Source organism: Eucyclogobius newberryi, unplaced genomic scaffold, assembly GCF_026437365.1.
Source record: "Eucyclogobius newberryi isolate DKJ021-1_F unplaced genomic scaffold, fEucNew1.0.hap1 SCAF_5, whole genome shotgun sequence".
In the NCBI taxonomy this organism is placed as follows: domain Eukaryota; kingdom Metazoa; phylum Chordata; class Actinopteri; order Gobiiformes; family Gobiidae; genus Eucyclogobius; species Eucyclogobius newberryi.
In genome coordinates, this window is record NW_027316167.1 from 11,951,350 (window position 1) to 11,978,296 (window position 26,947).

Below are 26,947 nucleotides of genomic sequence, written 5' to 3' on the forward strand. Positions count from 1 at the left end.
CATAGTGTTTAGGGCTGAGCCATTAATCAATTCATCCATTTCTATCGGACAATGATATGCTTGTTTTTTTTTATAAATTGAGATGTCTACGGTCTATCAGTATATTGTATGTGGTTAAGAGCAAAGTTCAGACTTTGGCTGTAGAAATATGAAGAATATTTCTGATGTTAAATGGCACTAAAACCTTGTTTATGTTCATGAAATTAATTTTGAAATCAATTTTATTTATTTCAAGGAGAAAATAAAAAGAAATTCACCCAGTCCTGGTATTTTGTTTGCCTCTCAATACTTAAAAACACTGTTCTTCTTGTGGTCTCTGCAACTTTCTTAGAGCCTTGATCACCAGTTTGATCACGAGTCATGTAAATGCAGTATCTTTAGATTGCTTTTCAGAGGTAATTAAAGCTGTCTGCTTCTTCTGAAAGTTCACACTTCTCTGAGAATAGTTCAATTGGCTCCCTAAATACATGTGGCTGACCAAAAGAAGAAGTGGGTAGCGGAAAATGTGTACATTGTTCAGATCCCAGATACTTTAACATCATCATCTTTGACATCCTGTCTTACACTGCACATTATAACACGGGCAGTACCTATCAACATATGTTGTATTGTAATGAGGATTTAATTACATGTTTAATTACATTTCAGATGCCATGGTGAAGTCCTGTAACCCGGTGGTGTTCAGCTTCTACAACTATCTGAGGACACACCCACTGATTATCCGTCGTCATTTTGCTGAAGTTACAGCTCAGACCACCGCGAGCCTCACCGTAGAGAAGAACAGGGCCGACGAGATCAACCTCATCGAACGCAAGCTGTTCTTTACCACGGCCAATGCACACTTTAAGGTAGAGCTATGGGAGCATGTGCTAACCAAGTAAAACATTTGGTCAATCTGTTTGATTATGTTGTATTTGTCATCTAGTTTCTTGATTCTCAACCCGTGTACCTGGGAATACTAGTGTACAGTACATTGAGGTTTTGCCAGGTGTGCCTTGAAAAAAAATCATTGATTTAACTGATTGAAGTTACAATTTTCGAGTGTCCTGATTTTTTTTTTTTTTTTTTAAATGAAAGCAGAACAATCCACTTTGCAAAATTTATAGAACAGGACACAGTGGCACTGGCATGAACAAAATTGACTAAATTAAATACAACATCCCCTAAATGGTGTGATTTGATAATATCAGTAGGTGGTGTGCCGCCGACTCAAAGAAGGTTGAAAAACACTGAGCTCTTATTTAATCAGCTGTTCTTTTTTATTTACAGTTCTACATAGTTGTCATCAAAATAAAATACTACTTTACTTGAATGTATAAAATCACCTTGATCTTCTTAGGTGGGCTGTCCTGTTCTGGCTCTTGAAGTCCTCTCCAAAATCCCCAAAGTCACTGTTAAGAAATCCAGTTCTTCCCCTCTGAGCAAAGCTTCTTCAAAGGCCACCCTGAACTCCAGCCAGCCCCTGGAGAACGGGACTCAGGGAGGAGGAGGTTTGGACTGGGGGGTCCCGGCTGCTCCTGCCTGGGGAGAGAACGAGAGCGCGGCCGAGTTGGACTGGAGCCAGCCTGTGGTCAAAGCAGACGACGAGCTGCAGCTGGACTGGGGAGAGGACAAGGAGGAAGATGAGGATGACGAGGATGATGATGATGATGGAGGACTGGCAATGAAGAAACCAGAGGAAACTAAAACGTCAAATGGTGGTGGTCTTAAACTGCAGAGAGAGGACTCGCAGGTTTGTTATGCAGCCAAAATATCAAAGTTTGCAACGTGTCAGAGTGGGAATGTGGCGCTAGCATCGCAGTAGCATTTTTCTACAAATTTGGGTTGTTGGACCACTCTATTATTTGCCATGTCTTTTATGTCTGTTTTGTTTCTGTATACTCAATATAACTCCTACACTCTGTGTTTGTAGTCTTGTAGTTGTTGAGTGGTGGGTTACCGCGCAGCTCTTCTACATTTAAATGAATTGATTGCTTCCCCCACAGAGGTCCGTTAGTGGGCGTACCCTCTGCCAAACTGTATCTATTGCGTTTAGCTAGTGCTGTAGTTCTTTTTGACTCAGTAGATGTGAACATACATTATATTGATGCAAACATTAAATTTGACATGCAGTACATCCAACATTTACATACTATATCTGCTATACCTTAATTTTTGATCGATGCAGTATTTAATAAATAATGGTATTGTGTTCTTCTGCAGGGTGAATCAGAGGTGGATGTGATCGCGGAGCAGCTCAAGTTCAGGGCTTGTCTCAAAATCCTCATGACAGAGCTGCGCACACTGGCCACAGGTTTTGAGGTGGACGGAGGGAAACTCAGATTCCAGCTTTACCACTGGCTTGAGAAAGAGATCGCAGCGATGCACACCATCTGTAACTATAAGGTACAGTATGAGGCCTTTACTAGGGCTCCACACACAATAATGTTCTTTGTAAATCTAACTACCATTATGTGACACTTCAAAACAAAAACATGAAAATTGAAGTGCTTTGAGCTAGTTTTTGGATTTCTTTTTCACATTGTATGTACAAAGATGTATGCAAGTTGTGTACACTGACAAAACAGTAACTTCCACAGGTGGAGGGTAAAGAGGAAGAACCAGAGTCCGACCGCTGGGTAGAGCGCTCTGGATCCGTCGATATCTCAGACGACGTTTTTGAGCGCTCGGATGCGGGGGCTTATGAGCGCCACCAAATGGAGCGGAAACGTCTGCAGGCAAAGCAGCAGCACTCTGAGAGACGTAAGGCCTGGCTCAGGAAGAACCAGGCTCTGCTCCGAGTGTTCCTGTCCTACTGCAGTCTGCACGGAGCCAAAGGAGGCGGGGTCACATCTGTGCGCATGGAGCTGCTCTTCCTGCTGCAGGAGAGCCAGCAGGTACAGTACAGAGGCATGAACATGAAGGACTATATCCCACCAGGCAAGGACCAGGCAGGCAAAGAGATGTAACCCCAACGTACTGTGGACTCTTCACAATGAATTCCCCAGTTTGGTTGTAAAAGAAGCAATCTTTTCAACATTTTTAGCAAAGTAAAACAATTACAAACAATTAGAACATGAATTAAAGAAAATCAAGTCCTCAAGTTAAGGGATTTAAGAAAACATAACAACATAAGCATATATTTTTACATCACCAGTGAAAATACGGACACAATGGTACGTGCGTTTGGTTGTCATGTAAATTCCTGTTGACTATAATATCAGAAGCATGTGTTATTCTTGGCCAGTAACTATTATCTATAATGAAAATGCTATTAATGTTGAAGAACCCTCTCTCGGTTGTAGGAGACGACTGTGAAGCAGCTGCAGTCTCCGCTGCCTCTGCCCACCACACTGCCTCTGCTCTCGGCCTGCATCGCTCCCACAAAAACAGTCATTGCCAACCCTGTCCTCCATCTGAGCAACCACATTCACGACGTGCTGCACACCATCACCCACATGAAGATGCCCCCACACCCCAACATTTTGGAAGACCGGGTCAGTACTTGTATCAAAAGCTTTCATTGTGTACACTCTATTGCAAGAGTAAACATAGAGCAAAGAGACAGAAACAGATCTTTGAACTGTGCACAGCAAGACTGAATGAAGGCAGAAAGCTTTTAGAGTAAAGGTGAAAGTCAAAGTCAAATCTGCTTAAGCTGGTGAAACACAGATTTCCATCTCAGGCAAAGAGCTGTAATACAGTCTGTTTTCTTCTCTAACATGAGATGATTCATATGAGTCCATACAGTAAATACTGTTTTGATCAGTCTTTATGAGAAACATCTCTTATTACTGGAGTTCAACAAACTTTGTTTTCACCCAGAGACCCAGAGTTGTATGGGGACACGTGTGCTCTCTGGTGGTGTAGTTGTGTTTTACAAGTATATAACTACATAAGACTAAACATGAGGAAAATGAAACACGTAATTAATCAGGCAAAACGTTTTCTCACTGTTAAACTTTTCTGGGGCTGTTGACACAGCCACAAGTTTTCACAAATCTGTAGTGTTTTGATATATTAGCCTCTTTTACCCAACTTTGAGCTATGTGTTCATTAAATCTGTCCTCTCTCTGAAAATGTTGTAAAAGGAGAATGGGGGGCTGTTCTAAAGTCATAAATACTGGAGAAACTGGTTCTCTCACCAAGGCATGACAGTGCATACCCAGTCTGTCAACACTTAAAGCTGTCATATATTGATTAGTATGTGTAAAATATATCTTTCTTTCTTTCTTTCTTTAGGTGTCTGCCCTGCACACTTTGGCTGCCTCCCTGTCAGCCTGCATTTATCAGGCCTTGTGCGACAGCCACAGTTACAGGTAATCTCTCCCTCCATCATTTATTAATTTGATCATATCTGCCTGTCTGTCAGGCTCTTTATTTCAGACCTGGCCGCTGCAGTGTATTGCAATATTAGAACAAAAGGCAGTGACTCACACTTTGTTTGTGTCCGTCTTCAAAGCAGCCAGACGGAGGCAAATCAGTTCACAGGAATGGTGTATCAGGGCCTGCTACTGAGCGAGAGGAAGAGGCTCCGCACAGAGAGCATCGAGGAACATATCACGCCCAACTCCGCTCCTGCACATTGGCCAGGTAACAAGACCGAGCCCATCAAATTCAAGCCACTATTTATATCAGAATCAGAAGATGTTTTGTTTTGTTGATGTTCATTAGTTCTTCACACTTTTTTCAAAACACAAAGCATCCACGTAATGGTCAATCACTGCAAGTTTTTTTGATACTCGGGGCTATGCTTCATTTTGATTTTCAGTCCAAGCCTTTTTAAATGCTAACACAATTGAATTAAATGCTAACCATTATCTCACTACTATCACGCTTGAATATATCACTTAGCAAGAGCCTTTGCTTTTTCCTGGTAATGTGTTGAAAGAAATATTTTTGACACCTTCAAAACTGCTGAAACGGTGCCAGACATCAAACGAATCCTCGGTTCTACAGTGCAGCTTAAATCTTGTGAAATCCAGTCTTTTATAATCCTCATTGCAGGAAAAGGGAAGTAAAATGACTTGTGTGAGAGCTTTAAATCCCTGATAGAGATGAGCGAGAGGAGCGGGAGGAGCAGACAGCGTGGGTCTGTTCAGAGGGGCAGATGGTGAGCTATAAAAGGAGACTCAGCCTCTGGGAAAAAAATCAAAACAACACAATCATCACGCCATCGACTCCACACGGCTCTGTGCTCAAATGTTAAGGACTTCCTCTGTTGGATTCCAGTTTAGTTACATGGTACACGTCGTACACTATACACGGGATACTTAATGGGGCTGTAGCCACATTTGTATCTATGCTTCAATTCCAAATAAGGGAAAGTACCGATATTAGCTTATTATTTAGGAAGCATATTATAAAACAGAATCGATACAAGAAACAACTTAAAACCACATATTTTGATAGTCCCTTTCTTCCTCATTTGTTTTAAATGTTTTTCCTGTTTTTATTAATTTAACAAAACTAGCTGTGATTAACCAGGTAATTGCAGTGTCTATTATTTCAGTATTGGGCCCCTTCTACAACTTAAATATATTGTAGCATATTTAAATCTGTCTGAATCTGTTTCCCGGGATGGTCTACATTAGTATAACTGATAATGAAACTTACTTAGCAGATAAAGTTAAATTAAAACATTTAAATACATGTACTAAACTTTTGAAACACATCCTGAAGCCTTCAGCATTTATTCAATTGGAAGTAAGTAAGTTAGGTTTTATAGTGGGACTGAACACCTAAAGTTCAATCCTGTTAAATTAAACTGAGCAGAGCCTGGAGGACTGAAGGGGAGAAGGCAGGTTTGGGCAGTGGCAGAGATTAACCACAGTTGGCAGCACACGTTTTAAAAAAAATAGTTTTAATCTTGTTTGTACTGAAATTGTTTAAAAATGGACAGTAGAGAATGCTGCTAGTGCTAGTTTTATTCTCGGAAAACCAGGATGTGCGCTGTTGTTGTTGGCTTCACAGTCACTCCCTTTGGCCTCTGAAAATGGAGGTTATGCAGGCGACATCACAGCATTTTGAATTACCGTATTTTCCGGAGAATAAGTCGAAAAATGCATAATAGAGAAGAAACTGGAGTATGAAATGCGGTTGCAAGTGTGAAAATAACAAATAATATCATATATAAGTTGCTCCGGTGTATAAGTATATAAGTATAAATATAAGTAGAAGTCGCACCCCGGCCAAAACTATGAAAAAAGGTGCAACTTATAGTCCGGAAAGTACGGTATAGTAGTGAGAGTCAAGGTGAGATCACATTTTCTCCTGTAAGAGCTCAAAACACGACTAAAATGTGAAAGAGCTGCCAGAATCTAATGACAAATGTAAACATCTACAACTCTGCGAAATATTTAGTTGGCACCTGACATCTGAAGAAAATCAATCAAACAGTTGTCGAAAACCAGAGAAACAACAGGAACTCTGCAGCTCATATTTATTACAAATGCAGACTTAGTTATCATACATAATTGGAACTCGTTACGTTTCTCTGCTTAAATAAGATGTTTTTGAGTCAGTTTGCTGAGGAAATCAATTGTTATGCAGCAGTTGAAGTGTCCTAATCTTCTTTACATTTTGCTTTGAGTGAAACGAAAGCTCCACGGACAAAAAAGAGGCTGACTAAAGCAAAGATCAGTTGCGCTGCGTAGAATTCTGCCACTCAGTCAGAACGAAGCCTGTAAGTGCATACCCTCTATTGCGAAAAAGGCAAAACTCACGGGAATGGCCGGAATACGTGTAAGGAATACATACACACTGCTGCAAAAAGACAAGTCAAAATCTAAGTCGCGTGAAGTGGATTCAGTGTCCACTTGAAGCTCATGTCAGGTCTCTGTCTGTCCCGTGCAGGCGTGTCCTCCCTCATCTCGCTGCTGACGTCGGCCCGGGAGGAGGACCAGCCGCGCCTCAACGTCCTCCTGTGCGAGGCCGTGGTGGCGGTTTACCTGGCCCTCCTCATCCACGGCCTGGGCACGCACAACTGCAACGAGCTCTTCCGCCTCGGAGCGCACCCCCTCAACAACCGCATGTGGGCCGCCGTGTTCGGGGGCGGGGCTAAAGTCGTCATCAAACCAAAGAGGCCCGAAGCTCCGCCAGGTACGAGCCACATCACCCCTTTGTCGAGTCGTTTTGACGCAGTCTTTTCAGGCCTTTGTGAGCGTCTTTATGTGATAGAATAGCGGCGGATAAAGAAGGGGGAAGCGAAGAGGCAGGATGAAGCAAGTCCCGAAAGAGCGCAGGCTTTGTAAAGTAGCCATTTGAATCCACTTTGCAAAGCTGGGTTTAAGATGACAACCAAATATTTAGGCCTTAATTTAATCGAGATGCGGCGGCAGTTAAAAGGACTTATGTTAATAATGATTTATATAGCACATTTAAAACTACATCACTTGACAAAAGGGCTTTATATAAAAGGAGTTTAAAGAATAAAGCATAGTTAACATGCATCGTGCAGAGGGAAAAATAATATATATAAACTATTATTCAATAAATTATATTTTTTCCTCCTGAATATACATCCTGAGTACATTTTCTTTGTACTATTGGGGAAATTTCTGTTTTGCGATTAAATTTGAGCGGTAGTAGTGATAAGTAAAATATGTCTTTTGTTGCTTTGGAGATTTGCCAAGTCTAGAATTTAAATATTTAAAAATGACAGCAAAAAGTTGTCTGCCTCATCCTGCCTTGTTGATTTACACATAATATTGTTTAGTTTTATGCATATAAAACAGTTAGTAGGCGTTTCTCCACCTACTTATAATAGACAGAATCTTTACTGCACCTTCTCTCTTGTAGACATCCATGACCTCTCTTCTCTTTAGCAGCTCATTTTACCCTCTGTGTCTTCCTCCTCTTCCTCCTCGTCCTCCTCTTCCTCCTCCTGTGGGACGTCTTTAGCCTCTAGCCGTGTCCTGTGTTGTGTTTTGTGTGAGTGTGCCCTCTGCCCTGTGTCCCAGTGTCGGCAGATTTTAAGGCAGCACAGACAGAGGAGAGACAGGAGAATGCACCCAGCACCCCGCCTCACCCTATCCCCCCTCCCTCCCCCTCTGAGCGCCCCAAAAGACCTCCCCCTCCCGCTTTGAGGGTCGAGGGGGCGGGCTCTGTGGCGCCGCCTAGAGCCAGCAGTGAGTAACGGAGCTGGTGGATTGCAGTGCTGGTTTGCAGGTTGTGCATGGTAACTGTGCAGGATCGCAGCGATGCAGATGCCTGGTCTGATCCTTTGACTCTTTGGTGCTGCAACTGCTGAATGTAAATCATCTATTAAACTGTGGGAGTTAAGGTCTATCAGGGTTCCTGTGAGTCCAGAAAAAAAACTTTGCAAAGCCTTTAATGGCAGGTGGTAAAATTTGAAGGTTATCTTTATGTCTCCCATCCTGAGTCACCACAACAATTACAAAGCAGAGGGAGTTTGCTCGTTTTAGAACTCTTTTAGAAAGTCAGAGCTCAAGGACACAGCACAAGTATGTACTAAATGTAGTGTATGGTTACTTTATACATTGCATTGTACAAATGGTACATTATTATTACATAGCAATGCAAAAAGCCCAAAAGGAGTAGGCTGAAGCAAAAACATACGTGTTCAGTACAGCTGTACATGTACAATAGCCAAATTGTTATCAATACTTAAACATATATTAAACATATTAAATACTCATTTGAGCAAGTAGCTTAAAGGCGGAATGGACGATTTTTCAGCGATTTGAGAACGAGGGCGGAAGTGCGCATGCCACTCCCCGTGTGGACTGATACAACACACACATGCGTTTGTTTATTAGCGCAACGGAGCGCATCGCATCGCTCGTTTCCCGTAGATTTCTGTCCACTTCTGCGTCAGCTCGAACTGTCTTTCTCCGTCTTCATTTTGCCCCGTACACTGAGGGAACTATATTATGATAGATCAGTGCGCTTAGGCACGCGGAAACGTGGGGACGAAACGCACGCGGCTGCAGGTGAGCGGTAGGTGCGTTTTATGATTGATACGTGGCAGGACAAATGATTTATCCACGCCACGAGGAAATATGATACAAAAATTTGCTGAAAAAAATCGTCCATACCACATTTAAGAAAAAAATGACATTCTTAGGACAAATTTTGACTTTTTCTATGTTTTAGAATGTTCTTTGTCTTTATCTAGAATAATGTGTATCAAAAATACTAAAGTTGATATAATCCTCTTTTGTCCAGGAGTGTCCAGAGCAGAAATGGTTTCAAAGGAAGTGCTCTGTCTGGACAATGTTTCAGAAGGCCAGATGTTTCCACATCCATACTAAACTCATTATCTTATCTTATTATACTACAGACCTCAATAGGCTGTAAACAAGGGCAAGTTTAAACTCTTCCCTTTGTGCTCTGGAGAGTATGAATGCTACTGTTCAAATCATTTCATCAAATACAAAATGACTTTCGGGTGCCGCTCTATGGCCGAGTGGATTGCACATATGCCAGACTTCATGTGCAGCCGGCCGCAGTGTCGTGAGTTTGATCCCGACTCTTTGCTGAATGTCCTTCCCTCCCTCTATGGGCCAAAAAAAAAATCCTTTAAAAAAGAAAATGACTTTTGGATGTATTTCTAAAACTGTGTCCACATGACTTCCTTTGAAACCTTTTCCACCGCAACCACTAAATGACATCCTGTTGCAAGTGTTTTTAACTATCACCGTGGTATCATATTAAGTTTGAAATGTTAGTTTTGTGACAGTAATTGCTATGACGGTATGCATATTTGGAAAGGTTTTCTAGTGAAAGGAATTGTGTGTATTCTTGAGTTTTTTGGGCTTGAATTGGACAAAAATAATACAGGAACCCTGGTTATTGCGATGTTTTCCTTGGTGTTTTTACGCAGCAGTCGTGTTGTGTGAGAGAGTGTGTACTGCATGTGGTGTTGTGATGTCCTTTATGTTCATCTCTGTGTCCTCATGCATCAAACAGCTGCCCCCATCACGGAGTGTCCTGAGGAGAGAGACCCCGACACTAGCTCTGAGTCAGGGAGTAAGACAGGTACAAGAGGACCTCCCACTCTGTGTGACTTAGACCTAATGACCCGACTAATCCACTGTCACTGTCACTGTGCCCCGTGCGGTAGTTGTACTGTGAACGTTAGTGGAATTAACCGTTCAATCTCTCTGCCATCCATAAAATATGTTTCTACTGTTTATATATTTCACCCTAAACCCTTTTTTGTTGTAGATTTTGATACACAAAGGTAACGTGTTAGATATTGATATATTTTATAACTGATATTTATCTTTTGTTTGGATGTATTTTTGCTTTTATTTTATTTTAAAGGAGTAGACAATAACGGAATTATAAATATAATTGGGACAATACCTATAGTAACATTCATTTGTTTGAGATTATTCTGTCACAGTTTGGCCTTTTATATCTGGAAACTCATGCATATTGTCGTCTTTATAAACACATATTTTTCTTTTTCACATCAAATATAACTATATTGGCCCTTCCCTGTAAACAAAAGCATAAACAAATAAAAACTTTGGGTAACATTATAATAATTACTCATTGCACAATTATCAGAGTTCAAATGATTATTCTGATAATAGAATGTCCATGGAAAATTGACCTCTACAGACTTCTCTCAAATGTTAATTTTCCTGGAGATGTTTACAATGTGCACTTCAAGCAGAATCTGACTTTTTAAACATATTACATCGCAAATCAAATCACAATTGCAATATTTGTCAGAAAATCACAATTTGGCTTTTTTGCCCCAAATGTATGTAACTCTAATAACAATTCTTTTAAAAGCCTTAATAAAGCCGGAACAAAGACTTAATTCGTAATGAATGTAAATACTTAATTACCCCAACCCTAGCCCTTTAATTAAGCAGTGTATTAAGAATCATTAAGGCCCAGTGACTATTTGGAAGTCTTTCTTCATTCTTTATTAAGGGTAATTGAGGCGTAGTTATTATAAAATATTTGGTGGCACCAGATATTGAACATGACATATTTACAGAAAGTAAATTTTGGCTGTAGCATTTGCATAGACCGAATATAATCACAGCATCCAGCTTTATTATCACATTATACGAAGCAAATACTGCTGTTTTCGTCAACTATTCGATTCTAAGTCGACTTCACATTTCCAAGCCTCAAGTTTTCCGTAAAATTACCCAACTCTTGACCTGGTAACCGCTATCTCCTCTCACATTGTACTCATGGAGGACGATGATAGGCCTCTCGTGTCGAGCCCAGTGTCTCTGCAGCGTCGGAGATTGCTGCGCCAAGACTCGAGAGCCTCTTGAAAACCGAGCGGAGCGGGCAGGAAGCGAAATGTCACCCCGTTGAGAGAAATCACTTTGGCAAATGCTAAACCCTGCCCTTTTCAGACGCGCACCCAGGGAATTTAATTTGCCCAGAACAAGAGACCTATCCACACTCTGAACCAGCTTTTATAACGGCTGCCATCGTTACCATCACCCCATGTTTGTCTATACTGCGAAAATAATATTGGAGCTAAAATGGCTTGACTTCAGAAGATTTATCGTGTTTATTTTTTTTGCAGTTTTGACCAGTTTATATTTAGTTAGTTGGAATTGATATTTTTTAATTCAAATAGGTCTGATATGTCAAAGAGCAAATATATGTCTATGGAGTAAGAAGTTTCAATTACTTTCAATTTAATTAAATACCGGTAAAGCCCTTAAAGTCTTACTCCATGAACATATAACTCATTGCTTGGAATAAAACATGAAATATTTGGTAAAAATGCAAGTGATAGATACGAAAAGAAAATTCTACACCTACAAACTAAATAAAAACTAGTTGAAACTACTAAAGTCAAATGAATTGAAGTGATTTTCGGTATAGTACAGGTACAGTCTGACCATTAGTCTGCTAAACACGTTTGCTGTCATTGTTGGATGTTCCTCTGTTCAGTTTGTTGTTTAAATGTGAACTGTCTCGTCCTGTGTGTGTCTAACTGTTGTTTTGTCTGGTGCAGTGGCAGAGATACTTGTAGGTTCCCAGGATAATGGGGCAGGTTTGTGCTCATTGCCTGAATGTCTGTTTAATGTCTTTAGTGTCTCATCTGAGTGTCCTGATCCTAATGTGTGCCCTGCTGGATAAATGCTCAAATATAAAGACCAAATAATCAAAGACAGTAAATGAACCGTGGACTGAGAAACCAGTGGCTGTCGGTGAAACCCTTAAGGTTGACCCCTTTAAAAGTATGAAAATGAGTTAGTTAGTTTGTCAGTTATTTATTAGTGTAGAAAAAAAATATTTTTCTAGCATCTCAAAGTTGGAATTAATGTGGTCATAGATCAGAAATGTTTCCCTTAATATAGAAGTTTGTTAGCCATATTTTCATTTCAGTTTTTACATTTTTAGTCTAAAATGTAATAAGTTTGTTGTAATAACATTATAATATTTTATGAAACCTTAAACAAGCCGGTTTGTTAGAATCCAGAGACCTTGATGTCCGATGTGCTAAAGAAGTATATTTTGCTCAATATTCAGAGCCATTTTTTATAATTTTCCCCAAATGATATAATTTGAATTTACTACAAACTCACCCACAAACCTGTTTTACTACAAACCGGATATGAGAGCAGTGTAGTTTTGTCCAGTGCCCTCTTTGCATTAAAGTGAGCTTTATGTTTAGTTGTAAGGCAGCCTCATGGCCCAAACTGAATATCGGTCAAGGCCAATAGTGCAAATAGTCCCAATATAATTTCTCCAAGGTTAATATAAAAGTAAATAGATATATTTTTTATTTTGTGATAAAGCAGAACTGACCAACTCGCCTCTTTCCCTATTCTTGCTTGCATCTAACACTCATCTTTTTAAGCAAGTTGTCCATAAGAGCTTTGACACCTCACACATAAGAACTATATGGATACTGGACAGTACCATATGTTCACTGAAACAGCACATTTCACTCCTTTTGGTGAGTGCAAATGCTGAAAAGTTACACAGTTTTACTCTAACTTTTCAAACCGTGTTCCCCCTTGCAAGTGAATGACACCACAGTTTGTTAGTCCAAAACTTCATCTGTCTCTGGTTTAAAACTGCTCTGTTGCAGATCCCTGTTTGCTGTGTGCGCTCTGGATGCCTTTCACTTTTAAAGAAACATTTCTCAACGTCATTTCCGCTCAAAATAACACTTAGGATTGTGCATCTAATATCCAGCATCTTGAGTCCTACGTGTTTTAAAAATGTACCCGTCTCATGATTTTGTGGCCCTTGTCTGCAGCGGTCCCTCAGCCCCCGGCGGAGGACGCAGACAGGTACAGGAGGAGGTTCAACATGAGGATGCTCGTACCGGGACGTCCCGTCAAAGAAACGCCGGCCACGCCTCCTCCAGTGCCTGTTGAGAGACCGGCCTACAGGGAGAAGTTCATACCTCCAGAGCTCAGCATGTGGGACTACTTTGTGGCAAAAGTAGGACATTTTACTGATTTGTAATGCCGATGAATAGTGAAATTGTCACAGTGAAATTGAGGAACGGTCATTAAACATTTATTTAATCATGCATTTAAGTTTAAGGTGCTGTGTATTCTCTTTCAACCCAGTTGTCACTCAATCTGTAGTCAGTGCTGACTCCACGAGGAAAAATACAGCCACACTTGAATTTAACCAAAAAAACACCATAAACCAAGCTTAAAGAAAGAAAGAAAGAAAGAAATTAAAATAAGTTATTGCTGCAGCTCATCTGTACAGACATAGCAAAAAGAAAAACATTAATTCATCCACACTCACTGAAAATGCAAAAGTGAAGTCTAATTGCAGTCTAAAAGCTGCATATTCTCTAAGCTCCCTGCATTTGTAATATTTTCATTGTTTTTGGACTCAAAACGTCACTAAAATGAAACAAACGTATCCATACAAGCCTCACTAATGGATTTAGCGAGAGACAATTGCCTCAAGATGCACAAAATGATCTCATGAGATTTTGATTAATCTTTTTACATTTGGTTCAGACAAAAAAAAGGGTTAATGCTGGAGAGTTAAGCCTCTTGTGAAGCTCTAGTTCCAAAATCCAGTGCAGCAATGACGACAAAATGTAAAATAAAGAAAGAAAATAGCAAAGCCAAATTGTGAAAAGAACGTCGTCTCATCTGGTTCTTGTTGGATTCGCGTCTCGTCCCATTTGTTGGAGAACACGGGCATCATAACCTGGATAAACCGGACTGAACTAGACATCAACACTTGTAATCACATGAAACACTTTGGCCTCAGTCGGCGTGTCTTGTGTCGTCTTGATGCGAACGCCCTTCTCCTCTCGTGCACAGCCGTTCCTGCCGGACAGCAACGCTCTGTACGACTCCGACGAGAGTGGAACAGAAGACGACGACGACGACGACGACGACGCTTTTCTGTCCGACACTCAGATAACGGAGCATCTCGACCCCAACTCTTACAGGTACACACCTTTTGTGCTAAACCTTTTGTGCTCCATATTAGATTCCTGTCACCGCTTTGGTCTGTGTCGAAAGGCCAAAGTGGTGAGACTAATATTACAAAGTTTGGGAGTGATGGTATTAAACCCTGTCTGTCCTCAGTTGGGCTCTGATCCGTCTGGTCATGATCAAACTGGCCACTCACAACGTCAAGAACTTCCTTCCTCTGGCTGGCCTCGAATTCACAGGTTTGAGCTCACCATATCTCACTGTTGTCCTTAAACTTCCCAAACGTGTGCATTCTTTTGGATTATGTTAATAAATGACTGGATATAGAGTTGAACAAATGATTTCAGACAGTATTCAGACACCTAAATCATTTTTCCTAAAGGCAAAGTATGCAAGTTAATTACAAAAGCTTTATTCAGACAATGTACTATAAATCCTCTCTCTAAATGTTTTAGTTAAGGTTTAATTATTGGACTAACGTGAAATGTCTGTTAAATTAATACCAGAAATACCACATTATACTCTTATTTCTTTCATTCAATCAGCTTTTTTGCCAATTTCTTTACTTCAAACTAAATCATCTATATTCAGATCTTGCATATCTTCAAATCAACACTCACAATATTATCCAAATGTCGATACATATTCGACACCTCATCACGATGCGTTTGTGTTTTGTTTCTTCTTATTTCCACGTTTGACCTTTGACAGATTTGCCCGTATCGTCTCCTCTGTGTAACGCCGTGCTGAAGACTCTGGAAAACTGGGAGCATTTTCTTTTGGAGCAGATGAACAGGTTTGACGGTCCTCCTCCGAATTACATCAACACGTTTCCCACCGACCTGAGCGCGGGGGGCGGGCCGGCGATCCTGAGGCACAAGGCCATGCTGGAGCCAGACAACACGCCTTTCAAGTGAGTCTTTAGCGGTCAACGAACTGTCCCTGTACCAATTATACGCGACATGGTGTGTTCATAATAACAGAAATGTCCAGAAGGCAACTACAAATGTTGATTCTGATCATTTGTTTGTATATTGAATCAAGTCTTTTGCCCTCTGTGCTGTACATTTTGAATGCAGCAGAGATCGATACACTAAAACCACAGAAATGTTTGTAATTTAGCTTATTTTGACTGTTTTTACCACTGCATGTTTTGTTTTTTCCTCTTTAATGGTTATGTGTTGGTGAACTAAAGGTAAATGTCAGTCTTAGTTGTCTTCAGTGTTTTCCATTCTAGATTTGTAATGAGATAAGATCCGAAAAGAAAACCTCAATTTGTTCCATTGTCCCAATTCCAGTGTTGTAACACAAAGCTCAAGAACAGCAGGAGAAGAGAGTTATGCAATCAAAAACATATGATGAATTACTGTTAAAATAGACTTAAATCTAACCAATCCAACTCTAATATTAGAAACACTTTGAATAGAATTAAGGTACAAAAATACAACACTGTGCAAAGGTCCATTGAATAGGTCCTTGGGTTTTTGAGAAGTCGGTTCTAACTCTTTCTGACTTATGCGCTTTTATCTCGGAAAGTCTGGATTATGACATCACAGAATATGATGTCACCCACTCTCATCTTTGACTGCGTTTAATGGAGCAAACGGCACGAAGCAGGTGGCGACTTCATGTGCATTTTTTTACTTGGAATGACCCAATATTAACAATAGACATTTACCTGCCTCAATTTCATTTAAACTGTACAGGTTTTTTATTTAGTTTTGTCATGGGCTTAGTATTTTCTGCTCTTCTTTGTAGTCTACATAAATAAACAACTTAATAAAGTATTGATGATTTATCTTTGTACTTTTTCAGGACAAAGAACCACCAGTCTTTCCCGGCTCGGCGTCTGTGGCACTTCCTGGTCAAACAGGAAGTCCTTCAGGAAACTTTGATCCGATACATTTTCACTAAAAAGAGGAAGCAGTGTGAGGTATGTTGTCTTGTGTGACACTGCAGTTACTTTGTTATCAGGGTTAGTTTGATGGACTCTTCCTGACTTTATACTGCATTGGCCCAAATATAAAACCAATTTTACAATGAAAACTCTCCTAAAGTTGAATATTAGCATAAAAAGGATATTGAAATAAATGTGTGCATGAACAGGCCTTATTATGTGTTCCATTTGGGTCAATGCACGTGAAGTACCAGTGCTTTGATTATTTAAATGTGAAAAACAGAACTAGTTCATGTTAAACTATTGACAGCTCACTTATTTGAGGCATTCCCAGCATCCAAAATATTCCCCGCGATGAGTTAATAAGCCATTTCTACAAGTCCCCGAGCTTAGATTGAGTAAAGCTAACAAACATTAGCATGCTAAGTGCACACTTCCTGTTTCTCTGAGAATAAAAGGCTCTATAAATAGATACAGAGAAAGTGCTGTGGTCTCATTTTCACCCGAACAGATGCTTTTACAATATATGTACTGGAGAAAAATAGATTTGATTTAATTACATGCAAAAGATTTGGGTAAATGAACTAGTTCTGTTTTTAACGTTTCAAAACAGTGAACATTGTGTTATGTATAGACCAGTGGTTCTCAAAGTGTGGTTTGCAAGCTCGTTCTGGTAGTTCGAGGACTTCTCTTTAGGCATATTGGCAAATCGATTTTCTAATTTTAGGGTAAATAATGGGGTCAGAAATGCCGTGAAACCAGTAAAATATGTTACATAAACTAGTCTCATCTCGTCAAAACTATTCTCAAATCCAGATTTCAATTCTGAATTCAAGTCATTTGAAGTGAAGCTATATATGAATTTGCTCTTTTGTGGTTAATTTTATAGTCCATTCACATTTTGCACAAACCTCAACCTAGACATTTACAGACACAGGTTAAAATATTGTCTAAATATGTTTGATCACTCAAATCAAAAATCAAATATCGCCCATCCCAGTTGGTGATACTTAAAAGGGCATAATGTTCGTCGATGGTTCTTGGTGTGAAAACTTTGAGAACCACTGGTATTAAACAATCGGACAGGATCTCCAAGGCAAAGTTTTACAAAAAATAGATAAAGCCGTCTTGACTGTTTTATCGCCCGGAGCTGTCGTGTTTTGACTGCACTGAATCCGCTATCAATCTTAGCCTTCTTTGATGTCTGAAAGTTGGAACACGGTGTTATTCAGTAATCATAACATCATAATAATCCTCCAGACTGTACTTTAAACCACAATACGATAGCCGCCGATGTGAACGACTTGGAGCAGGAGCGACCGCACTGAACCCTGCCGCATTAGCTCGATGCTAATGACGCCACACGAGAGTTCTGAATATTTGATCATTACATCAAAGAATCCTGCAGATCTTTTTTTTTTCGTTTCTTTCATCCCATCTTTTTTTTTTTTTTGTTCCTCTGTTTGTGCATGTGGTTTGTGCCGTCGTGTCGTGTCATTTGTGTTGCCCGTGTGTGTGTGTGTGTGTGTGTGTGTAGTCTGTAGATGTGGACCAGGTAAAACCCAACTGCGTAGCTGGAGCTAGCAGTCGCAAAAAGGTAGTATCTCTCAGCCCTAATCTGTCTGTCTCTGTTGCTGAATCAGGTTTGGAGGAGTGCGTTAACTGTGGTCTTCATTGCACAAGATAAAGGTTTAAAATCTGTAAAAGAAACCCATATTAATAGTGTCAAAATCACAAAAAACACAAAAGATGTATTTGCTAGTTTTATTTGTAGAGCACAATTTGTACTGTGTGCTTTACAGAACAGGAAAAGATGCATTAAAATCACCAAACAAACAAATAAAAACATAAATAATCATTATAAAAGGTATATTAGAAGAGGGAAGTGCAGATAAAATCCTTCCAGTCTTATGCACAGCTAAACAGAGTTAATAAAGTGATGGTAAAACGTACAACAAAGATTTGGGCGATGCTGTTCGTATGACTTTGATTCATTAAAATGATAGGGTCAATTTGCATGTAAATTTGGCATTAAACTTATAATACGTTGGCGCTGTTGTTGCTCTGTAGATTGCTGTTCTCACATAAACAACCAGAGAACACTAGTGTGCGTTGAAAAAACAATTCACGCAGTTATTTGTTCTTAGAAATTGTCGTTTTGGAGTGTTCTGAGCAAACTTCTGAACTGATAAAACGCACAAAAATGACCACTACAACATAAAGGGCCAGACATAGTGACACTTTTTATAATTACAGTCATTTGATAAGAGATTCTGGGATAATGTTTGAGTGTATCAGCATCTTGTCAACAAAAAAACTTGAAAAACACTGACGTAAACATCCACGCTTTACTGTATATTTGTATGTAAGTGGGGCAGTCTAAATCAGAGACTTGCAGTACAAATATGCACGATTTAGTACCAATAGTAAAATTAAATATGCTGTTTTTCATGTGTGCTTCATGTACAGTGCCTAAACGCTCCTCACAAGCCTGGTTTACAGCTCTACTTTAATGACTTTAGCTTTCAAATGCACTCTTTGCTCTATTGATCTGAAATGCGGGCCTTTCACTTCACTTCCTGGTGGTTTTTGTTTAGTTTTTTTCATAGTTTGACCTAAAAGATTTCATACTCACACATGAGCCATTACATTATGATCACGGAAAGTCTTCAAACGTTTATTATATTTGAAGTGGATTAAATGAGAGAAAATAAGGAATTTAACAATTAAAAAAGTGCAAATTATTATAGATGATTTAAAGAGTAACATTTGTCGTGCACATAGTTACATCGACCCAGAAGAAACTTTATTTATTCAGTAATGGAGGTAAAAGTGATGCGATTTCAATGGACAAGTTAAGATTGAGACATGTGAGTGATGTCAGAGCCTGGTTTAAACACATTTACTTCTGCATTTTACTGCACATGTTTATTTAAAAGGAGATTATGACAGACGCTTTGCATTTTAATCATGAGTTTTAGGTTTTACTGGACAGAAATATTGACCACACATCAGATTTTCATTTTATCTTCAGATACATTACAATACTTTCCACAAATTGTACTTTTTGTGAAGCTCAAACACAGTTTTAAGGCTAGAAAATACCCACATATTGTTTTCCATTTTCTGTAATAAAAAAGCAAACTGACATTTCTACCCTACAAATGAAAAATGTTCGCTTTTTTGTTGTTGTTATTTACTCTTAAAATCATTGGAGTTTAGTTTCCGATATCAGTTTATTATTGAAAATGTGTCACGATCCTCTTCACATCGTCACCATTCTGGGTTATGTTCACATTCGTACAACACACTGGAAAAATAAACGTCTTAAATAAGACAATAAGTTCGAAAGTGATTGATCCGAGTGCATTTTGACTTTCAGAATAAGATTTGTCAATAGAATCAGTAAGTTTTGGTTTTTATTTATTATTTACTAAGTGTAGTAGCATTTTTTTCTCATTTCAAGTTAGAAAATGCTTGTTTTTTTCTTATTTTGAGTAAAACAATATAATACACTCGTTCCATTGACAATCTTACTTTAATGTAGTCAAAATATACAGAAAAAAAACATCTGTTATTTTTCCATTGCATTTTAAAGGCTCTATAGTATTTTGTAGATGTATTTTAGGCCATAATGTTTTGTTGGGGGTGTAATAATGTTCTCAGCGTATAAAACTAACAGCATGCTTCCTGTCAGGGCTCTCTTAATCGAGAAGGATGTTTGGCACTAGCGTAATCCGAATCTACTGCTACAATAGTCAATATTTAATCAATCACACACTTAACCAGCATCTCTTTTGCCTTTTCTCACTTTAAAATGGACGGCTTTTCTTTCCTCCGCCTTCGCCAAAACCTGGGAGTAGTAAAATAATCAAATAACGGAGCTGACACTAACGCTGTTTTCCCTCTCCGTTTCTGCCTGGACACAATACATGATATTTCTTCAGTCATTTCAATGTCACGAGCTGCGATGCTTTGTCTGCCGCTCAGGTGGAGGCGGATCTGGGTTATCCCGGAGGCAAGGCGAAGATCATCCACAAGGAGTCGGACATCATCATGGCGTTCGCTATAAATAAGGTGCTTTACTTTACACAGCTTTTATCCAGGTCACCGCTGCGTCATCACAAAAAAAGAATACTTACAGATTTTTGTAAGGTTGATATAAGGATTGGAGATCTCACATTTTCACAGTTTAAGTTATGCTGGAGTCAGTGGCAGTGTAAGGTGTCAGTTTAGATGTTAAGAATCCTAAATAATGCCTTTTGTAGGTGTTTTAAATGCTAAAAACATACTGCTGCCGGTACTGTAGGTATAAACATGTACTACTACTACTGCTACTACTACTATTCCTACTACTACTACTACTACTACTGCTGCTGCTGCTGCTGCTGTCAATGTGAAGTATTTCAAAAGTATTTCCAAACCTATTTAGTTTCAGATATAAAATGCATAACTACATCGACTTAAAGCTGCAATTGTTTTATTTTCATGTCGTCTAGTCAGGTTTTTAGACAAATTATTGTTTCTATTCTATGAAAATCATTTATCAGCAAAATACAGGTTGAACTATGGTGAGTGAAGACTTCTAGATAAAGTATATTAACAAATGAAGTGCATTATTTTCTTTATTACATGTTGATGTAATAATGCCGCTGTTTTTATTATAAAAGGTCTTTTTTCGTGAGTTTTAGAGTCTGGATTGTCCAGATAACTATAATCAAAATACAATTATAATTACTTTAATATTCGATCAGTCACAATTATTCTGATTAATTATTTCTGCCATAAAAAAGATGCAAAATCCCTCTCTGGGCTCTCATTTGCACTAATGAGGAACTTTTCATTTGATCTAGGATAATATTACCTGTGACTTATTATTGATATTTTTCTATCTTCAAAATAAAGTTCAAAAGGGTTTATTGTCCTGCACACCTAAAAATTCCACATTGCCGTTATACTGATTAATTGTCCGTCTCGTTGGTGTTTTTAGGCAAACTCTAACGAGCTGGTGCTGGCCTCCACTCACGACGTGCAGGAGGTGGACGTGTCCACGCTCGTGTGTGTCCAGCCTTTCACCTGGATCGGAGAGGACTTTGACAAAGAGTCTCGCAGGTTTGTTTCTATATTCTTGTACTTAAAGCTGCTTTGCTCAATATTCAAACCATGAAAGGAGGAAGAAGGAATGTAAATCCATTTAACATCAGAAAGTCTAGTGGAGTTTAAATGTCTTACTTTCAGGATGTTAATCTTCATTTCAGATGTTTTGACCTGTTAAGTTCTATTTATTTGATGGTGATTTTACTTTCCAGATATATTTTACTTCAATACACTGCTTAGTACTTCAAATGCAAATTCATATTTCTCATTTTTTATTATTCTAAATGATCTTATAACCAGTGAAAAATGTCTTTTACTAAAGCAATTACTTCTCATCTTGTCAAAATGACTCAAGTCCAGATTTAAATTCTAAATTCAAGTCATTTTAAGAAAGGCCAAATATTCATTCATTGCAGTGTCACTAGCTCTCACTAAACCTTTGACACATTGTTAGTATTTATGTAAACATTTGGGAGTGTGATTTGTTTTTGGTCAAGTCTCTTTCCTCCGGGTTACATTAATCTGATTTAGTGCTGCTTTTTCCTATATAAACTCTAATACGTTTATTAATTTACGAAACAAAAGTCAGGTATGCCAGCTTTAAGTGTTGTAAATAGAAGTATTAAAGCTTTTACTCACAATTTGATAGTGTTTTCCTTTAAATATGGACTCAAAAATGTCTCTTCCTATACAGTACAATTGCTTCTTAGCATCAGGTTCATGTGTCAGCTTTGCCGTTGCATCCGATGAAATTGCACATTGTTTTTATATGAATGTAGCTTTACACAAGAGCTCATCACATAATATTACATATATTACACATATTCTTTCATGCCTCTGTCCATGTGTATGTCTCATGAACATAAAATGATCTTTTCTGACTTGTGTTCTGTCCCTGCAGCTCAGACGACGTGGATTATCGCTCGTCTCAGACAAACATCTCACAGCCGTTCGCTCCAGTGCAGATGCCCGTGACCGCGTCCGTGTCAGCGTCCATGCCCTGGTTAGGCAGCGGGCAGACCAGCATGGGAGCCAGCGTGGTACGCCATTGTGTTTGTCATTATTATCATGAGTTACACACATAAACACCACCTCTGAGTCCGATGTTTAATACGTTATCCACCTCAAAACTATTCATTTAATCAATCATTCTCTTTCAAACAGTGGTAGAAGAAGTACTCAGTGTTGTTACTTAAGTAAAAGTACAAGAATACAATAATTACAAAAGTAAAAGTATGACATCAAATCTACTTAAGTAAAAGTATTGAAGTGGCCCTTTAAAAAAGTACTTTGCGCACAGATTTTGACAACTATTAAAGTGTCAAAAAGTATCTGGATTTAAAAAAAAAAAAAAAATGTTCCGCACAAATCACTGAATCGATTTCAAAATTGTTCTTGCCGTTTTTATTTTGGGCGTCAACTCAAACTATGAAAGTAAAAATAACCCGTCAGCCATGTCAGGCGGTCTCAAACAGTAAAGGAAAATACTTTTTAGTCTTGTTAAAAGCTGTAGGGAAGTGGAAATCTAGTAAAGTCAAATAGTCAAGTACAGTACTTTTACTTTTACTTTTGTACGTCGTTCCTTCGTTACCACAGCCTATAAACCGTGGTGCATTGTTCCACATCTTTGTTAATACTAACTAATTCAGTTTTAGTTATGAGTTTAATTACTGCTCCTTCCCATTCACAAAAATAGTGCAAATCATTGAATCTACAGTGGCATTTTAAACATGAATTGCAAAACATCATGAATAAAAGATAATGAGGCTGACAAATATTGTGATTTTGATTAGATCTGTGCTCATTGTAAACAGTTCCAGGAGCATTAACATTTGTAGAAGACTTAACTGCTTAACAAACACAAGAATCTTCTAAAGTACAAGTACAATATGATTTTTCTACAAAAAGACAGAACATTGCATTATCTAGAGCTAATTATCTTAGCAGTCGACTAGTCAAATGATTATTTATATTAAATACATTATCAACCAAATACAACTTGAAATGTGGCGGGTGAACGTGTCTAAATAGAGATTATTTACAGATAGTGTATTGTTAATAAGAATCTTAAATGTTTTTTTTTTCTTTATTGACACCTCTTTTTGTGTTTTAGAGTCTTTATTTTTAATGTTTTCACCAGAAGAGTTCCACTGAGATAAAAAACAAACAACCAAATTAAAATAACACAGGTTAGGCTAGGCAAAATAATATGTCTGTTTGCCGTAACCCGACCGGCCTGCTATGAAACTAGCCGACTGAAAAAAATATATCAGCATTTTGTTGAAAAAACGTCAAAATCTTTTATTTTTCAGTTATTTCGCCGACTCACCAACCGGTATTTCCTGAACCACCGTGTCAATTATTTTTATCACACTTGTAAACCTGTCTTTCATCCCAAAGGACTAATAACGCACTGCGCACCGCATGCGCATCTTAATTTTCAGTCCTCCACATGTGTCTATGATAAATCAAACCACGTGTAGGAGTCTTCATATTGCCTTTTACAAGTTGGTTTCCCCTTGTTGGCGCCTCTGACATTTACATAGTAATGCCAGGCTCTGTCAGGGTGTGAAATTTGACTTACGTAAATGCATTCTGGGATTGAAACACGCCCAGCAGCGTCATCACAACAAACATGGCGGCGCCCGTGTCCCCCGCATGTTCCCCCCTCTCGCCTTTGCTTCCAAAATAAAGGATAGCGGCGTACAAAAGGTCGATTGAAATATCTTAAAATCGTGAGATTTTGTCTCCCGATCGGGCTGATAGAGCCGTTTTCTGTCATTGACTGTTGTAGCCTGACCCCTGGTGGTCACTCCGAGTCAAAAAATGACTAAATTTTGATCTTTTTTTTTGCCTTCAAAGTAAAACAAATAAGAATTTGCCTACCGACCGAGCCAGATGAAAAATGTTGACTCGGGTTACAGCAAACAGACAATTTATTTGGGATAGCCTTGTGAAAAACATTTGCAGGAGATTGATGAAGCCTCTAATGCTTTCAATTTGGATTTGTTACGATTTATATTACAATGATAAAACACGACTATGATTAATCGTGGCAGCTGTATCAGATTGGATCACGATATATTGTGCATCCTCAAATGATAGAGCTGAACAGGTCAAATCTTCCAGATGAACATAAATACGATAAATACAGTAATAGTTTGAATGATGATGATAATAATAATAATGTGGAGTGTCTGTATGGTTAGATGCCCGACACGCTCAGTCTTATCAGGCGCTGGGCCCGTGTGGACTAAACACTTTAGCGCTGCTGAGTCTGTGTCACAGGGGTTTGTGTGGCCTGCACTGGTGTAAACACAGATAGCAGCTGCTCTAGACGAGTCCGGCCAAGGTACAAATCTGCGTCACTTTCACAGAGATTTTCATGTTCCAGCCACAACCATAATGAGTTCAGCAGGTTCAGCTTCATTCACTATCACAGTTACAGTATGTGGTCTTTTCATTCCCTGTAAAAGATCATAGCAACAGTTTGAGGGGTTAAATGTAGATTAGACGAGGCTTTTCACAGGTTTCAAAGTGATGAAAACCCACAATACAATATTCTAGCGTTTGAAAGTTCTCAAAATGTTGTCTATAAACATGAAGCCAAATCCCATGAATAGGGTAAACAGCATTTATTAAAACAAAAAAGACAAAATCCACCTGCAGCCCATGTTCCTGAAAGTGTGTCTCAGGCTGTGCTCACACACTACACACCAAAAATCTGATCATTATCCGATTTCTGGAGTAAACAGATTATTGAAATGTAAACTGTTACTTCTGATTTCTTTCTGATTGTTCACACAGGTTTTGACAAGGAAAAATATGCAAAAAAAATACATTTAACAAAGACAAAAATTAAAGAAAATGAAAAATGACAGATTGAAAGATAGTTATTTATTATTACTTTTTATTATATTGCATTTTTATATTATTATTGTTTTTTATGTATTGTACTTAACAATTAACTGACACACTATTATTTAATATTATTTTCTATCTGATTGTTTTTCTGGCTGTGTAATCCACTCTTTTCTTAAAACTGCTCGTCTTTCACAGATCATGAAGCGAAACCTAAACAACGTAAAGAGAATGACCTCACATCCCATTTATCAGTATTGTAAGTGCGACTGCTTCCAGGGATATTTCATCACGATGTTATTCCTCGTTATAATGCTGCTCCTGATGTAACTGTCTTGTGCATTAGACCTGACCGGCGCTCAGGACGGCAGCGTGCGCATGTTTGAGTGGAACAGACCTCAGCAGCTCATCTGCTTCAGACAAGCCGGAAACGCCCGGGTCACACGCCTCTACTTCAACTCACAGGGGAATAAGGTAACAAACACATGCTCAGTTATGAAACACTAAAACTGTTTTTGACTATCCAATGACTGCTGGGAGGAAATGTAAGTCTATAGTAGATATTGTCAGGTTGCAGTTTAGTTTAGTCTTAATTTGAAGGGACATTGTTCAGAGACATTGAGATCATAACAAACAGAGATGTTCCGCACCAGATTCGAGCTAAATTGCTAGTTTACGACACAATTTACACTCAGTTGACTGTAAGAACAGAAGTACACAATGTTCACTCTCTGACACACACACACACACACACACATCTCGATCACCCATCAGCACCATGTATTTACATAAACCACTGTCTTACACACACATTACAAATTACAATTACATCATTTTGTCCCACTTTTGTTGTCATGTATTGTTTGTTGTCTGTATTTATTGTCCAGGACTGGGTTTTAAGACATATTTTTTTTATTAATTTTTCTCTCATGTTGATCAAGGGCAATTTTTTATTTGTTTTTTGAATAAGATTTTATCTTATTCAAAAAAAAAATGGTCTGTAATATAGCCTGTGATCTACTTATAAATAAAATGGACTTTCAATATGAATTTCCTGAAGATAAACAATACCCACTTTAAATCATTGCCTTTTAACACAAAAACAAAACCTCTAGGATAAAAAGACTTAAAGATTGTAATTAGAAATACCTGAATCTGGATTAAACTGAAGCTGTGTTTATCCACATGTACCAAGTCTGTATTATTTAGTTGGCTATTTATTTCAAAAGTAGTGAAATAAACCATAGATTTAAGTGTAATTTGAGAGTGTTCTTTGCAGTGTGGAGTGGCCGACGGAGAAGGTTTCCTCAGTCTGTGGCAGGTCAACCAGACGTCATCGAACCCCAAACCGTACCTGGTGAGGACTCGTTTAACCGCCTTCGATTACGGCAAACGTGAAACCGAATTGCTGATTAAAAGTGTGTTTCTTTTCTTTCAGAGTTGGCAATGTCACACTAAAACCTGTGGAGACTTTGCCTTCATCACATCCTCGAGTCTCATCGCCACAGCCGGACAGTCCAGCGACAGCCGGTCAGTTCCAGGACTAATATTGTTATTATCTTCTCAGCTTTTTAAACCGTCTAACGCACAAACAACTGTCTCTGATTTGCCTCTGCAGGAACGTCTGCCTCTGGGACACCCTCATCTCTCCAAGCAATACAATGATCCACGGTAAGAGCAGGCGTCTGTGTCGTTGTCACTGCTTTGTCTTGTGTGTGTTCTGTAAGTGTCGTGT

The 26,947-nt window shown here is 38.8% G+C and overlaps 1 protein-coding gene across 4 annotated transcripts in view; it reads left to right on the forward strand.

The window, feature by feature from the left end:
• dmxl2 (Dmx-like 2) overlaps positions 1 to 26,947 on the forward strand; it is an 89,064-nt gene that overhangs the window by 50,447 nt on the left and 11,670 nt on the right. For 2 of the 4 annotated variants that reach the window (XM_072464991.1, XM_072464992.1), the window contains exons 31-55: positions 649 to 848; positions 1,340 to 1,732; positions 2,203 to 2,385; positions 2,580 to 2,876; positions 3,285 to 3,476; positions 4,222 to 4,298; positions 4,442 to 4,572; positions 6,835 to 7,080; positions 7,941 to 8,108; positions 9,913 to 9,981; positions 11,948 to 11,986; positions 13,202 to 13,389; positions 14,241 to 14,371; positions 14,511 to 14,596; positions 15,069 to 15,270; positions 16,173 to 16,290; positions 17,792 to 17,851; positions 20,245 to 20,331; positions 21,245 to 21,366; positions 22,253 to 22,391; positions 25,411 to 25,471; positions 25,559 to 25,686; positions 26,492 to 26,569; positions 26,651 to 26,742; positions 26,831 to 26,883. In XM_072464991.1, coding sequence (XP_072321092.1) covers positions 649 to 848; positions 1,340 to 1,732; positions 2,203 to 2,385; positions 2,580 to 2,876; positions 3,285 to 3,476; positions 4,222 to 4,298; positions 4,442 to 4,572; positions 6,835 to 7,080; positions 7,941 to 8,108; positions 9,913 to 9,981; positions 11,948 to 11,986; positions 13,202 to 13,389; positions 14,241 to 14,371; positions 14,511 to 14,596; positions 15,069 to 15,270; positions 16,173 to 16,290; positions 17,792 to 17,851; positions 20,245 to 20,331; positions 21,245 to 21,366; positions 22,253 to 22,391; positions 25,411 to 25,471; positions 25,559 to 25,686; positions 26,492 to 26,569; positions 26,651 to 26,742; positions 26,831 to 26,883 — 3,540 coding nt within the window. The remainder of the gene's footprint in view (positions 1 to 648; positions 849 to 1,339; positions 1,733 to 2,202; positions 2,386 to 2,579; positions 2,877 to 3,284; positions 3,477 to 4,221; positions 4,299 to 4,441; positions 4,573 to 6,834; positions 7,081 to 7,940; positions 8,109 to 9,912; positions 9,982 to 11,947; positions 11,987 to 13,201; positions 13,390 to 14,240; positions 14,372 to 14,510; positions 14,597 to 15,068; positions 15,271 to 16,172; positions 16,291 to 17,791; positions 17,852 to 20,244; positions 20,332 to 21,244; positions 21,367 to 22,252; positions 22,392 to 25,410; positions 25,472 to 25,558; positions 25,687 to 26,491; positions 26,570 to 26,650; positions 26,743 to 26,830; positions 26,884 to 26,947) is intronic. The other 2 variants (XM_072464994.1, XM_072464993.1) reach the window with 2 other exon arrangements.